Here is a 16,841-nt window from a genome sequence, read left to right on the forward strand (position 1 = left end):
CCGCCCTCAGCCCAGGGCCTGATCCTGGACTCCCAGGAATCCCGGGAATCCCGGGATCGAGTCCCACGTCAGGGCTGCCTGCAGGGAGCCTGCTTCCCCTCTGCCTGTGTCTCTGCCTCTGTGTGTCTCATAAATAAATAAGTAAAATCTTTAAAATTTTTTTTTTTTTAAAGTTACTCTTAACAGAGCTGCCCCCCAAAAGTGACTCTCTGGGTTGTTCTTGGAGTAGGAAATAATAGCCAGTCCTCAAGGAGTGACGCCGGTGGGGCGGGGACGCTGGGAGGGGTGTCCTGGATGCCTGGGTGCTGAGCTGACCTCTGTCCTTGTGCCCCCGTCCAGGTTCTACCTGATTGGCGGCGGCATCCCGGTCATAGTGTGCGGCATCACGGCGGCGGCCAACGTCAGGAATTACGGCAGCCGGCTGAGCGCGCCCTAGTGAGTGTCCCGTGCTCTCTGCAGCCCTGGCCCCGGTCCCCGGTCCCCGGGTCCCCCACCCCATGCTGGCCCTTGGTGCTTTGCCGCCCGGGCCTCCCGCGGTTCCTGGAGCAGGGGATGGCGCGCAGCCCCTCAACCGCTGTGCCCTCTGCTCTTCTAGTTGCTGGATGGCCTGGGAACCCTCCCTGGGAGCCTTCTACGGGCCCGCCGGCTTCATCACCTTCGTCAACTGCATGTACTTCCTGAGCATATTCATCCAGTTGAGGAGGCACCCCGAGCGCAGGTACGAGCTCAAGGAGCCCGCGGAGGAGCAGCAGCGGCTGGCGGCCGGCGAGAGTGGCGAGGGCAGCCGCCCGGAGGCGCTGGGCCTGCCGCTGGCCCCCACGGCGGCCTTGGAGAACGAGCACACCTTCCGCGCGCAGCTGCTGGGCGCCAGCCTCACCCTGCTGTCCTACGTGGCCCTGTGGATGTTCGGGGCCCTGGCCGTTTCCTCCGATTATCCCCTGGACCTGGTCTTCAGCTGCTTCTTCGGGGCCGCGTGCCTGAGCTTCGGCGCCTTCGTCGTGGTCCACCACTGTGTCAACAGGGAGGACGTGAGGCTGGCGTGGATCGCGACCTGCTGCCCCGGCCGGGGCGCCTACTCCATGCAGGTGGACGTGCAGCCCCCCAACCCCGGGGGCCCGAACGGAGAGGCCCCCAAGTGTGCCCACAGCAGCGCGGAGTCCTCGTGCACCAACAAGAGCACGTCGAGCTTCAAAAACTCCTCCCAGGGCTGCAAGCTGACCAACCTGCAGGCCGCCGCGGCCCAGTGCCACGCCGCCGCCGCGCCCGTGAGCCCCGCGCCGCCCCTCGAGAACAGTCTGACGGAGCACTCGGTGGACAACGACCTCAAGATGCACGTGGCGCCCTTGGAGGCGCAGTTTCGAACCAACGGGCACCCGAGCCGCCACCACAAGAACAGAAGCAAAGGGCACCGGGCCAGCCGGCTCACGGTCCTGAGGGAGTACGCCTACGACGTGCCCACGAGCGTGGAGGGCAGCGTGCAGAACGGCCCGGCCGCGCGGGGCCGCAGGGCCCACCTGGCCCACCTGGCCCACCTGGCCCACCGCGCCCGGCAGCACGGCACGGCCCAGCAGGACAGCAGCGACGGCTGCGGCCCGCCGCCCCGGAGCAGCAGAGACTGCGAGAGGCCCTGGCCCAGCGGCAGGAGGGACGCGGGCGGGAAGGCGGGCGCAGGCCAGCTCGACGGCCAGCACAAGTCCTACGGCCTGAACCTGGCCGTCCCCAACGGCCCCGGCCGAGGCCGCGCGCAGGAGGGCCCCGCGCTGCCCCCCGACGGCCCCAGCAGCGTCAGCACCGGCCTGTGGAAACACGAGACGGCCGTGTAGCCGCGGGCCCAGGCCGAGGGGTGCGCCCAAGCCGTGACCCTCACATTCCTTCCCTGCTTGCGGCCGCCGTGGGGATTCGAAGCCTTGGGGTAAACCTCTGAGCTTGGGATTTTACGTTATTTTATACCCTCCGGTTGTTGCTTTTTGATGGATTTCAAACCAAAACATACACACACACACACACACACACACACACACAAACCCTCCAAACCGTTGTTTTCCTTGTCAAAGCACCAGCAGGACTTGGAGAAGCTGCAGTGTCGTTTTATGGGAGATCTGTTCTATCAACTTAACACTTCAGGCTTGTATTTAATACAATAAATAGGTGTTTGTCATTGTGTGTCAGTCTTACGTTTTTATACCTTACAATAGGAGCGTGCACTTCTGTTTTAATCGTGTCTGTACAAAGTGAGGGTATCTTAATGAGAATTACACATGAATCAGCTACCAGACTTCCACGTAATTAACTCCACTGATTATGGCCTGTGTAGATCAAAGCACTTCTGGATGGATGTATTTTATAAATACAGTTTTGAAGGCTGTAAGGTTTTTAAAAGATTTATGGAATGTTGTATTGCTTTTTTTTGTTGTTGTTTTTGTTTTGTTTTTTTTAATGGAAATGTCTTCAAAGCTCTTTCTAAATTGCATTACTTTCCCATATCACCTTGGTCCTGTTGATATTGTCTTGTCACTTTTGTGGCTTTTCAGCGATTTATATTTCGGCTTAATTTTCTTATTCTTTTTCTCCCCAGCAGCACGTAAGTTGCTCTTGAACGTAAATGAAGAGCCACCAAATGAGTAAGACTCACACTCACTTGCTCTGAGTTCTTCAGTGTTGGCTCTTCCGTCACCTGCGACTTTGTTCTCAGATAAAGTTCTGCAGGTTCGTGCTGAAGGATTGATCTTTGAATTCCATTCTGAGGGCAACAGCTGCTGTGATCCAGCTGTTCCCACCGGTCGTTGATGCACGAGTCGTTGATTGAGTCGATTGGAATTGAGAAAACAAGTCTAGTTTTACACTGATTTTTGTGGTTTCCACTTCAGAACGATCCCAAAAGAGTCCTCCGGTTTCATCTAGGTGTACATTGGACTATAGCTGCTTCATAGGCTATTTTACTAATTTGTAGCACTTACTAAAAAAAGCTATGTCTGGGGGGATGTTCAATATACATTTGTAGTTGAATCAGTGAGTTTTTTTTTTTCCAGTGTTCTAATTAGATAGGTACATTCCTCATTAAATATATGAAGCCAGTTGGTCAGAGATATTTGTCATTTTAATGTCAACCTTAATAGAATATCTAATGTGCCAAGCCTGCTGCACCATCCCAGCTTATGCTAAGCAGAATTATGTGTTAGGGGGAAAAAAATAAACCACATGGTCAAAAAGTTTTTGAAAGAGTACACAACCATTTGAGTATTTCCAATTCATGTAAACATAATAAAGTCTTGTGTTTATTAAAAAAAAAAAAAAAAAAAAAAAAAGGAAAAAAAGAGAAAACCTTAACCCTCCCTGGTCCCTAGTCTCACTGGAGTCCATTCCTAGAACTCTGTTGTGTTTTGCCTTTTAAAGTCATTTAATGTGTTGCATTTTTAAAAACAATGTTAATTCCAATATAGTTCCCGTGCAGTGTCATATTAGTTTATGTTAGTGTACATTGCATTACTCAGCACACGTCACGACAAGTACGTGTCCCCTCCACTCTCCCGCCCACCTCCCGTCTGGTAACCATCGGTCTGTTCTCTAGAGGTAAGTCTGTTTTTTTGGTTTGTCGGGTTTTTTTTCCTCTTTGTTCACTTGCTTTGTTGCTTAAATTCCACAAACGAGTTTGACATCCCATGATATTTGTCTTTCTCTGACTGACTCCACTAGCATTATACGCCCTAGACCCATCCATGTTGTTGCGAATGGCAAGATTCCATTCTTTTTTATGGCTGAGTAATAGTCCATTGTGTGTGTGTGTGTGTGTGTGTCCCATTTTTTAAAGATTTTATTTGTTCATGAGAGACACAGAGAGGCAGAGGTAGAAGCAGGCTCCCTGTGGGGACCCTGATGTGGGACTCGATCCCAAGACCCTGGGATCACACCCTGAGCCAGAGGCAGACGCTCAACCACTGAGCCACACAGGTGCCCCCCATACCACTTCTTTATCCATTCATCTATTGATTGACACTTGGGCTGCTTCCATAATTTGGCTACTGTAAATAATGCTAGAATAAAAATAGGGGTGTGTTAATCTTTTGGAATTAGTGTTTTCATATTCTTTGGGTACATAACCCTGTAGTCGAATTACTGGTTCATAATTCGGTTTTTAATTTTTTGAGGGTCTCCATACTGTTTGTTTCCCGTAGTGGCTACACCAGATTGCATTCCCACCAACAGTGCACAAGTGTTCCTTTCGTTCCACAGCCTCACCAATACTAGTTGTTTCTTGTGTTTTTTGACTTTTAGCCATCCTGACAGGTGTGAGGTGAATATCTCCTTGTGGTTTTGACTTGCATTCCCCTGGTAAGTGATGTTGAGCATCTTTTCATGTGTCTGTTGGTTATCTGCATATATTTTTTGAAGAAACATCTGTTCAAGTTTTCTGCCCATCTTAATTATATTTTTTTTGTCTTGAGTTGTCCCCATTCTTTATATTTTTTGGATACTACCCTTTATTGGGTTTATCATTTGCAAATATCTTCTCCCTTTCAGTAGGTTGTCTTTTAGATTTATTGATTGTTTTCTTTGCTGTGCAGAAGCTTTGAATTTTGATGTAGTCCCAGTAGTTTATTTTTCCCTTGTTTCCCTTGCCTGGAGAAATAATCTGGAAAAATATTGCTATGGATGATTTTGGAGAAATTACTGTCCGTGTTCCTTCTAGGATTTTTATGGTTTCAAGACTCACATATAGGACCTTATTCCATTTTCAGTTTATTTTTGTGCATGATGTAAGAAAGTGATCCTGTTTCATTCTTCTGCATGTTTAATCAGGTTAAATGCTGGCCTCATAGAATGAATTTGGAAGCTTTCCTTCCTCTTTTATTTTTTTGGAAAAGTTTGAGAACAGCTATTAACTCTTTATAAATGTTTGGTAGAATTTACCTGTGGAACTGCTCAGGCCCTGGGCTTTTGTTTATTGGGAGTATATTGATTACTGATTCAATGTTATTGCTGGTAATTGGTCTGTTCAAATTTTGTATTTCTTCCTCATTCAGTTCTGGTAGGTTTTATGTTTTATCCATTTTTTTCTAAGTTGTCCAATTTGTTGGCATATCATTTTTCATTATATTCTCTTATAATCGTTTGTATTTCTGTGGTGGTATTATTTTTCCTCTTTGGTTTCTGATTTTGTTCATTTGAATCCTTTCTTTTCTCTTCTTTTTTTCTTATGATTCCAGCTAAAGATGTATCAATTCTGTTGATCTTTCAAAGAACCAGCTGTGGCTTCATTGTTCTGTCGTGTTTTTTTGTTTGTTTGTTTGTTTATATTTAGTTTATTTCTGCTCTGATCTTTATTATGTCTTTCCTTCTTCTGGTTTGGGGTTTTATTTGTTCTTTTTCTAGCTCCTTTAGGTGTGAGTTGAGGTTTTTCTTGCTTCTTGAGGTAGGCCTATAAACTTCTGTTTCTATAAACTTCCCTCTGAGAACAGCTTTTACTGCATCCCAAAGATTGTGGACCATTATATTTTCATCTTAATTTGTCTCCATGTATGTTTTGATTTTTTTGATTTCTCAGTTGACCCATTCATTGGTTTGTAGCATGTTACTTAACCTCCATATATTTTTGTGTTCTTTCCAGATTTTTCCTTGTGGCTAATTTTTAGTGTCTTAGTGGTTTGGTCAGAAAAGATGCATGGTATGACTTTGATCTTTTTGAATTTGTTGAGACTTGTTTTGTGGCCTAATATGTGACCCATTCTGGAGAATATACCAGTGTGCACTTGAAAAGAATGTGTATTCTGTTATTATAGGGTGGAATGTTCTGAATCTGTTAAATCCATCTGGTCCAATGTGTCATTCAAAGCCATTGTTTCCTTGTTGATTTTCTTTCTGTTTGAATGATCTGCCCATTAATGTGAGTGTGATATTAAAAGTCCCCTACTATTATTGCATTACTATTATTTTATGTTTGTAATAGCTGCTTTATGTATTTTGGTGCTCCCATGTTAGGTCCATAACATTACAATTGTTATATTCTTTTTTGGATTGTCCCCTTTATTATTACATAGTGCCCTTCTTTGTCTCTTGTTACTTTGTTTTAAAGGCTACTTTGTCTAACAATCACTACCCTGGCTTTCTTTTCATACCATTTGCATGATAAATGTTTCTCCATCTTCACTTTCAATCTGCAGGTATCTTTAGGTCTGAAATGAGTCTTTTGTAGGCTATATATATATATATATATATATATATATATATATATATTCATTCCATCATCCTATGTCTTTTGATTGGAGCATTTAGTCCATTTACATTCAGAGTAATTATTGATAGGTATGTACTTACTGCCATTTTGTTCTTTGTTTTATGATTACTTTTGTTCTTGTCTTACACTATCATGGTTTGCTGGCTTTCTTTAGTGATAGACTTAGGTTCCTTTCTCTCTCACCTCGCTCTCTTTGTTGTTTTTTTTGTTTGTTTTTTTCCACTCTTTTTTTTCCACTCTTAATACCAAGTTTTAATTTGCAGTTATCATTAGGTTTGTGTATTATATACATATAGTAGTCTATATTAAGTTGAAAGTTACTTAGGTTTGAACCCATATGTTTACTTCTCCCCCCTCCACATTTTAGGTATTGGTATCCACATTTTAGATATCCTTTTGTTTTGTGAATTATTTTATTTTGTGAATCCGTTAACTGATTGTTGTAGATATACTTATTTTTACTGCTTTGTGGTTCCTACTTTTCTTACTCCTTACTGTCTTTCCCTTTCACCCAAAAAGTCCCCTTTAACATTTCTCATAGAATTGGTTTAGTGGTGATAAATTCCTTTAGCTTCTGTTTGTCTGGGGGAACTCTTCAACTCCTTCTATTCTGAATGATAGCCTTACTGGATACATTATTCTTGGCTGTAGGTTTTTTACTTTCAGCACTTTGAATGTATCATGCTACTCTATTCTGGCCTGCAAAATTTTTGCTGAAAAATGAACTGATAGCCTTACGAGGTTTCTCTTGTATGTAACTGCTTTTCTCCTGCTGCTTTAAAATTTTTCTCTTTATCACTGCTTTTGGCCATTTTAATTACAAGGTGTCTTGCTGTGGACCTCCTTGGGTTAATTTTGTTGGGGGCTGTCTGTGCCTCTTGGTCTGGATTTCTGTTTCCTTCCCCAAATTTGGAAGTTTTCAGCTATTAGTCCTTAAAATAAATTTTCTACTCCTGTTCTTTCATTTAGGACACACTCCTCTGTCTCCTCATTTTGTCTAACTCTCGGTCTGTTTCTTTGTATTAGAAAACTCAGCTATGTCTCCTGCTCTTGAAAGTAGTGATGTTAAGAAGAGGAGGTCCTGTAGTGTCCTGCAGTGCAATGTCTCCAGTTCTCTAGAACCCGACACTTTAGTCATCTGCAATGGTTCTCTGGCTGTCGTGGGCAGGGATTGGTCTCTGTGTTAGTGGGTCATTGTGGGACCACGTTAGGCTTAAGTAACTTAATGAGTTAGACCAGGTATTGGCCAGAGATACACAGTATCTCTGGAGATAAAGTAGCATAGAGATATAGTAGCACAGAACTTTCTGGATGTGTTCCCAGTCTTGTCCCCTGAGAAGTATTCATTGTTGAATGGGGCCTGCAGTCAGATCAGATGTCTGCCCCCAGCACCACTACTGGGGCTATAGTCAGACTGGTGTGTGTGGTTACCCTCTCTCCCTTGGGCACGAGTCACTTTGGAGTGGTACTGGCCTCTATCAGCACTGCTTGCACACTGCCAGCCGTGTGGCACTGTATCCTAGTGCTCCAGACAGGATTAAGTGGAGGGGGTTCATTTGCAGAAGAACACAGTATTGGTGCACATAGTTCCAGCAACATATGCACTGGTCCCCTGTGGGAAAGGGTCAAGGCAGGTCAGGTAAAGGGAATGGATCTTCAGAAGTGTACCAGGTGGAAGAGTAAGGGGTGGGTTTGTGTTGTTAGCAAGTCTTGTGCTGCAGACCTGGCTGGAGGGAGTGTATCTGCAGGAGACCATGTGGGTGGGACATGGTGTTAGCAAGTTAGGTAGAAAGTGTTGACATCCTGGTCCTCACAGGCATCCACGTGTCTAGACTGGGCTGCAGGAGATATGGCACCTCCCCGCTTCTTTGTTCCTGGAGAAATCTCCCAAAGATCCCAGCTCCTCCAGCACATGCTCTGAGATTAGCAAACAAATCTCTCTCCTGTCTGCCCCAGGTATTTTTCAAACTGCTGCCTCCATGCTGTATGTCTGTGGGGCTGTTTGCTGTGCCGTCTCTTTAAGGGTGAGGATTTCAGCCTCTGCTCTCCCAGAGCTGAGCCTGCTGATTTTTAAAGTTCTGGGTGGCTGCTGATTGTAAGAACTCAGAGACATTTGGCTCCTTGGTTTTCAAGGCCAAACATTATGGGGATTCATGCTTCTCATGCAGGCTCACTGGTATGAGAATCTGCTTCTCTCCCCCTCTCTACACCCGTGGGGTCCCTCCTTCCTGTGGGACAGCCCTACAGGTCCGTTTAGCTCCCAGCCTTGTCTCTGCCCTTCCTACCCTCTTCACTGTGGCCTCTTCTCTACATTTGGGTGTGGAGAGTCTATCCTGTCAGTCTTTGGATTGCTTTCTGGGTTATTTATACTAACCTGGCCGTTACCTAGTTGTGTCTATGAGATAGAGGCAGCTTAGGGTCCTCCCACTCCACCAGCTTCCCTGGAAGTTGGTTCCTGGAACTGCTGTGAAAGTCAGATTGGGTCTGCCCTGACTCCTTTGTGCATCCAGTCCCTCTATAGGCAAGACAACACTTGAGAAATGAGGCACAGCTCAGATCTGATTTGAGTTTGAATCAGATCAGATTCAAAGTATACATACAAGAAATGGTAAGAGTCAAGTTTAGCTTGATAAACCTCAAATCTGAGAGATGGCCTGCTTAACCTACATTGAGTAATTCTCAGAGACACCGGTAGATCACTTATTAGAATGTAAATGTTCACTTGTCACTGGGTACTGCAATAGAAATAAATTATTTTGCTTTGCAATGATAAAACTGGTAGTTCAACTTTAGCCTTTTGTCAAATGGTAGTTTTAGAGACACTTTTTGGTACGGGAAACCAGGAAACTAAATGGGTAGATTTGACACTTGCATATTAAACCACTGCCTGGTCCAGGGTCTCTTAGTAAGTTGATGTATATGTGTAGGATAATGTTTAGAAATAACAAAGATAAACTAATAAGAATGGAGTGAATAATGCCTATTTTTATTGGTATTTTATTTTAAAAATTTGAGAGAGCAAGCGTGAGGCAAGAGAGAGTGTGAGCAGGGGTGAAGGGGTGTTGAGGCAGAAGCAGACTCCTCACTGAGCAGGGAGCCTGATGCGGCACTTGATCCCAGGGTCCTGGGATCATGACCTTAGCCAAAGGCAGATGCTTAACTGAATGACCCACCCAGGTGCCCTTCTTTATTGCTATTTCAATTTTTCTCTCATATTTTGCCAAGCATAATGAGAGTTTAACCTCTTTCTCTGACCCATAGGTCAACTCTACATAGGGACAGAATTTCGTTCTTCCTCTTTTTCCTACCTCTTCACAGGAAGTGAGACATTTCCCTTCCTGGAAATGGTGCCCATTCAGTAAGTATCTATTAATTTAAATATAACTTCATAGAGATAACAGAAGACAAGAAGCCTGGGCGTATAGTAAGGGTGGAGGACAGAAAAAAATACTTGGAATCAAATGAGGATTCCACTAAAAATATTTAGACGGTGTTGATATTCAAAGTATAGAAAGTGATGAGCAATGACTTTATGCATTAAACTCAGTATTTGATTGAGTCAGAATGTAATGTTTGTGTATTGGATACGAATAACACATCGTAGCCCACCCCTTTGTGATTTTTTATTTATGGCTTGTTGCTGGTTGTGATTTCTCTATTTTTCATAGAAGCATGAACTGTTAAGAGGTGTTTCAGTTTTCTCAGAGATTGGCTCATTCATTTTCCCCATTTAAAAATTTTGGCAACTGAAGCTCAAAGAACTTCTGACTTGCTGAGTGTGCTGGCAAGTTATGGCATATCTAGGAGCAGGACCCGTCTCTGATTCCACAGTCACCAAGCTTTGCAGCCCATGGCATTGCCTCCCTGGAGGCGATCCCTGGTGCTCTTCACGATGTTTATGATCTATAGTTTTACCAAACCATCTTCTCATCCCAGTTATTTAATTTGAGTTTTAATTTCATAATGAGGTATGTAATTGGTCATATTCTGCTTAAGGAAATGCATATGATTTATTATTTTATTCCACAAAAGGTTTTTTAATTATGTTGTCACACACTATGTAATGTAATATAATATCTTGGTGTTATTTGCTAGTGTTAAATGCCAGCCTATGGTTCTAGGTAACAATTAGAAATCAGGTTTGTGCTTGAGTATTGGTGTGACCAGATTTATATATGTGTATAAATGTATATTCGTATTGCAGGTCATAATAGGTAGCAACTAATTAATTTTTTAAATCTTAGGAATTTTTTTGCACGTGCAACTCAACTCTGTGTCCTTGTTCAATATATTCATATAAATATATTCTTACCAACAGATGGCAACTTATATATAGATGCTGAAACTTACATTTTGCTCATTATTGAAAAATAAGAAAGTTAAAACATTCAGACCTCCATGTTTCAGGCATTGAGTTCAGGATGCCCAAGCTGAAGTTGGTTGAGACCATAAAAAATGAGTCAGTAAAAGAGTTAACCTGTAGCATCTCAGCCAGGAATTAAGCTAAATCGTGAAGAAAAGTGAGTCCTACAAACCGCAATCCAAAAATTTAAAACAAACGTTAATTCTCTTCTTTCTTTACAGATTCCCAGAATCACTTAATTATTTTAATATTCACTCTAGTGCTTCTATCTGAGAGATGATTTGATTATTTATAGCACTTAGGATAGTATTTCCCAAACTTGGGTCATTCATCACTCTCGCCAGTGTTGCCATATTTTCTCCAACATTTATATTAGTACTGTCATCTGGGTCAACTCACTCTTTTTTCAGTGAAATACAAGTAATGATAAATCCAATAGATTTATTTGTATCAAATGAAGCCAACTCCTCAAGGAGACATTTGTAAGGGATTACTCTGTGTATTCACTTAGTCTGGGCTGACTCATCCTGTCTTTCTACCTTCCTGGTAAACCTGGTGCTGTATGTGAAGCCCCCAGCAGCCTTTGGTCATAGCTTTCCTTGTGCTGCTTTTCACTGGGGGTGCCAGTGGCTCCGAGGTGGACACCAAGTATGAACTTACAGGACCCCTGTTATAGTCCGTGATGGACCACTGCCTACGCCAATAGAGTTGGATGCTTATAATTCATTCCTGGCTGAAATCTTGTTAGATTCTTTCCAACCAGTTTTTGCTTCGTATTGTTTGAAACACATTTTGTCCTTCTAATTGTGTGAGGTCTGCAATGTGGTTGAAGAAAAGTGTGCGTGAGTGTATGTGTTTAATCCATTACCGGCTGCTGTCATCTAGTTTTGAGAAGGTACCGATGAAAATTTTAAGACTATTCCATGCATTTTTTAAAAGTTCAAAATCTTTCTAGAGGGTTCTTGAGATGCATTCACAATGTAAAGAATCCAGCTAATCACATCCTGAATGATGCAATCATTGTGTTCAGTGTCTTTCCATATAATATTGACGAAGGTTGGTTTGTGTGGATCAATTGGGAGTGTCATATGAGCAAATATATATGCAAGATGTGATCGCTCACAAAGCCAGGAGTACGTAGTTATGGGTCCCCAACTCGGTGAAGATTGGGCCTAGGTGGATACTCTGTGTGACAGTAATGAACCTCTACTACTCAGCAGGGTGTGTGTTTTGTTAATCATGTACATCCCTGTATAACACGGCATAAAGTTGTTTAGAGGGCAACCACGACTAACAACCATGACAAATTTCGCATTTTAAAAATGCATCATTTTGAAGGCTTATCATGATAAGAATTTCTTGCTGAAGGATTGGTGTATGTGTACCTGGCCTGGCAGCCTTCCCCAAGGGCTCTCAGCCCAGCTGTGCACGCCCCAGGCCCTTCCTGAGAGGATGAATAGAGGTAGCACCTGGGAGAGTTTTATGGCTCCGGCCTGGGGATGGCATGTTTCCAGCGTGCCCACAGGCCAGAACACAGTTGCGACCACACCTAACTGCAGAGGAGGCTGGGAAACGAGGTCCAGCTGTGTGCCCAAGAAGGAGGGAAAGATGGTTTGGTGAACAAATAACCAGATAGCCACAGGGATAGATTCCCAGGATGGACAGCAGTGAGCTTTATTCCCACCTAGTCTTCTTACCCATTAAAAACCTTAACTTTTACAAAAGAATGGATCCATTATAAGTTCCAAAAAAAAAAAAAAAAAAAATTAGATGTCTTGTCAGTTTGCAGATTATGTAATGGTCAACATTTTTAAAAGAATGCAGTAAATACATGGAAATTCAGTATCCATTCTGATCTGTGTCCTTAATATTCTTATTTCACAGTGATTATATTGCAAGGCTCATTGGCCGAAGTTGAAATGGGTTCACAGTGGTTACGTAACCAATCTTTAGAACTTTTTGGCCTTGCAAAACTGAGACCCTGTACCCATTAAACAAGTCTCCGTTTTACCCTCCACCCAACCTTTGGCAACTCCCATTCTACTTCGTTTCTGTACCTTTGATTACTCTAGGTACCTCGTATAAGTGGTTCATAGAATTTGTCTGTGACTGGCTGATCTCAGCATAATGCCCTCGAGATTCATCCGTGTTGTAGCCTGCGTCAGAATTCCTTCCTTTTAAGCTGAATAATAATTCTTTGTGTGTATGTTCCCCATTTTCTTTATCCATATATCTGCCAATGGACATTTATTTGGATTGCTTCCATCTTTACGCTTTTGTGAGTAATACTGTGAAAACCCATGTACGACAAATACCTCTTTGAGACCCCGTTTTCAGTCCTTTTGGGTTTATACCCAGAAGTGGAGTTGCTTCATCATATGGCAATTCTATTTTTAAATTTTTGAGAAACCACCATCATTTTTTTTCCTGGAGGCCACACCATTTTACATTCTCACCACCTGCACAGGGGTTTCCATTTCTCCATATGCTCACCAACACTTGATTTCTGTTTTGTGAGGTGATAGCTCATTTGGGTATATTACATTTTGCTAACAATAAGGTAAGTCATACTGAGCATCATTTCAGATTGTTGTTGGCTGTTTTGTGTATCTTTGGAGAAACATGGAGATGCTTTGTCTATATTTTTGAGTTACTGGGTTTTTGTTGTGGAGTTGTAGGTGCTTTAAGATTCTACTATGTAGAAATCATACTTATAAATGCATGATTTGCAAATATTTTTCTTCCACGTTGTAGGTTGTCTTTTCATTATGTCAGTTGTGTCTTTTGATGCACAGAAGTTTTTAATCTGATGTCCTATTTGTCGATTTTTACTTATATTCCTCACGTTTTTGGTATAATGTCCAAGAAATATTTGCCAACTCCACGTGATGAAACTTTTCCCTTGTTTTCTTCTAAGAGTTTATAGTTTAAGGTCTTACATTTAGATCTTGGATCCATTTTAAATTCATTTTTGTATTTTCCCCCGCTTGTTGCATTAGTGTTGCATGAACTTCCTTCTATGTGGTTTCAAGCTACCAGGTCACAGGCCCCCACCCCCCAATACTTAATCTTCTCCTCAGCTCTTCTGATGAAGAATTTGGCCTTCACAGTGGCAGGTTGTTTGGGGAGCTCTCCCTTCTCCAAAACTTTGCAGTAGCCTGATTGCACCACATCAGTGTTCAGAGCAGCTCCAGGCTTCCTTGTGGAAGCATCCACCCTTGCCTGCTTGCTGACCCAGGTCCACAGTTTCTCAAGGTTGATGGTTTAGCAGAAGCTCTGGCTCCTCTGTTAGCGGTAATGCCTCATACTGACTTTTCCACAGTAACGGGTGCTACTTGTCAAACTTGATCCTGTGGTAATGCGTGCCGCCAGCATCACCCCGGCCTCCTGGCTGCTTCCAGCGTTTGCTGAAGCAGCCGTGGTCCTAGCTCCAGTGGCTCCGACGTTTCTGGGTCTTCCTCAATCTGCATGGCATGTTGGCAGCTCAGATGAAAGCTATTTTTGTGTGGTTTAAGGTAAGGATCCAACTTTAATTTTTGTGTGTGGGGATATCCAGTTTTCCCAACCCCATTTGTTGGAGAGACATTTTCCCAGTTGAATGGTCTTGGCACCCTTGTTGACAGTCTTGTGACCCTGGATCTGCAGGCTTCTTTCTGAGCTCTTGATTCTACTCCATCGGTCTGTTTATCTGTCCTTATGCCAGTACCACACTCTTGATTACTGCAACTTTGTACTAAGTTTTGAAATCAGAGACTGTGAGACCTCTCTAACTTTGTTTTTTCAGGCTTGCTGCATTAGTTTGCTAGGGTGACTATAATAAAGTGCCACAGACTGGGTGGCAGACGTTTATTTTCCCACAGTTCTGAAGGCTAGAAGTTTAAGGTCAGGGTGTCTGCAGGTTTGGTTTCTTAAGGGGCCTCTCTTCTTGGCTTTCAAATGGTCCCATTCTTGGTCTGTTCTCACTGGGCCTTTCCTCTCAGTATGCACATCTCTGGTGTGCGTCTGTATCTTAATTTCCTCTTATAAGGACATCTGTAAGATTGGACGAGGGCCCACCCAAAGGCCTCATTTTAACTTAATCACCTTTTTAAAGGTCCTATCTCCAAATACAGTTACGTTCTGAGCTATGTGTGTGTGTTGGGGGGGGGGGGTGGTGTTGGGGAGAAGAAAGAGCTTCAACATAGGAATTTGGGGGGATACATAATTCAGCAGAAAATAGTTACTTTGGCTATTTGGGACCTCTTGAGATCGATTCCATATGGTTTTTAGGATGGCATTTTGTATTCCTGCGGAAAATACTTTTTGGATTTTGATAAGGATTGCAATAGATCTGTAGATCACTCTGAATGGTACTGATCCTAACATCCTAACAATACTGAGCCTTCCAATCTATGAGCACACGATGTCTTTCCATCTATTTGTGTCTTTAAAGTTTCTTCCCACAGTGTTTTGTAGTTTTCAGCATACAAGTCATTCACTTCCTTAGTTAAATTACATTCCTAAATATTTTATTCTTTTTGATGCTATTGTAAGTGGGATTGTCTTCTTTCAACTTATTTTTGGATTGTTCATTGTTAGTGTATAGAATAGTATATTGTATAGTGATTTTTTTTTGTCTTGATACTATTATATCCTACAACTCTGCTGAATTTGTTTATTCTACGAGGGTTTTGTTTTTGTCTTTTTCTTGAATCTTTAGAGTTTTCTCTATATAATATCATGTCCTCTGGAAACAGAGGTAATTTAACTCCCTTTCTAATTTGGGTGCCTTTTGTTTCTATTTCTTGTCTAATTGCTTTTGGCTAGGACTTCTAGTACTATGTCAAATAGAAGTGATAAAAGTTAGCATCTCTGTTTTGTTCCTGATCTTAGAGGGAAAAGCACCATTTAGTAGGATTTTAGTGATGGGCTTTTGATAGATGGTTTTGATTATGTTGAAGTAATTTCCTTCTGTTCCTAGTTGGTTTTTTAAGGGTTTTGTTGTTGTTGTTGTTGTTGTTGTTGTTAAAAAGGGTACTTCATTTTGTCAGATGTGTTTTCTGCATCAGTTGAGATGATCATGGCCTTTCCCCCCTCATTCTGTCAATGTGGTATATTAATACTGATTGATTTTTCATATGTTGAATCATCCTTTCATTCCAGGAATAAATCCCACTTGGACATGTTGTATAACCCTTTCGGTGTGCTATTGAATTTTTGTTGCTAGTATTTTGTTGAGGATTTTGTACTGATAATCACGGTCTTTCGCCTTTTGATATACGATCTTGAAATAGGTACTCTGTAGATACCCTCCATGACATGAAGAAAGTGTTTTTAATGCTTAGTTAGCTGAGTTTTTATCATGAATGGGATTTGGATTTTATCAAGTGCTTTTGTTGTATTTGTTGAAATGCATGGTTTTCTCCCTTATTCTGTTACTATAGTCAAGTACTTGACTGAATTTTGAATGTTAAACCAACTTTGCATTCCTAGAGTGAATGCTATTTGGTCATATAATATTACCCTTTCTCTATAAAACTGGATTTGACTTACATATGTACATTCTAGGGTTTTGTATCTACATTTATTAGAGAAATTGGTCTATGTTTTTCTTTTAATATCCTTTTTAAAGGATTTTAGATTAATGTCGTCTTGGCCTCTTAACATGAATTGTGATACTCCATACTTCTCTATTCTCAGGAGTTTTTGTAAGATTGGTTAGTTTTTCCTTAAGTATTTGAAAGCATTTTCAAGTGAAGTTACCTGGGCCTCAAGTTTTCTTTCATGGGTAGTTTTTCAGTTACAGATTCAATTTCCTGAAAGACCTTGAACTATTAAAAATTTTCCGTATTTTCTTGTTCAATTGTGTAAGATGTCTTATTTTCTTTGAGAATCTGGGGATTTCATCGAAAGTTAACATTCATTGTCATAAAGATATTTCTAATTTCCTCTGGTCCTTTAAAGTGTATACTAATTTCACCTATTTCATTCCTGATAATGCTACTTTGTGCTTTCTCCACTTAAAAGGTTCTGTCTTAGAGCTTTGTCACCTGTGTTAACCTTTTTAAAACCCCAACTCCGGTGGTGTTCATTTTGTCTATTTTGTTTGCCCCACTGCTGTTGCCTTTTGTTCTTCAACTATTCCGTCTCATGTTTTGTGGTTTGCCTTGCTATTCTTTCTCTGGCTTTAAAAAATATATATTATTTTATTTATTTAAATTTTGAAAACTAGGTTCCACACCCAGCATGGAACTCAACTCAGGGCTT

The 16,841-nt window shown here is 42.1% G+C and overlaps 1 protein-coding gene and 1 pseudogene across 1 annotated transcript in view; one reads left to right on the forward strand and one right to left on the reverse strand.

Annotated features, from left to right (window-relative positions):
* Positions 1-2,163, forward strand: part of ADGRA3 (adhesion G protein-coupled receptor A3) — a 121,281-nt gene extending 119,118 nt beyond the window's left edge. The window contains exons 18-19 of the mRNA XM_038533575.1: positions 340-435; positions 596-2,163. Of these exons, the coding sequence (XP_038389503.1) occupies positions 340-435; positions 596-1,823 (1,324 nt within the window). The 3' untranslated portion in view covers positions 1,824-2,163. The remainder of the gene's footprint in view (positions 1-339; positions 436-595) is intronic.
* Positions 2,164-13,622: 11,459 nt separating this feature from the next.
* On the reverse strand, positions 13,623-14,070 carry LOC106558646 (annotated as a pseudogene).
* Positions 14,071-16,841: the final 2,771 nt, after the last annotated feature.

This window comes from Canis lupus, chromosome 3, assembly GCF_011100685.1.
Source record: "Canis lupus familiaris isolate Mischka breed German Shepherd chromosome 3, alternate assembly UU_Cfam_GSD_1.0, whole genome shotgun sequence".
Taxonomy (NCBI): Eukaryota; Metazoa; Chordata; class Mammalia; order Carnivora; family Canidae; genus Canis; species Canis lupus.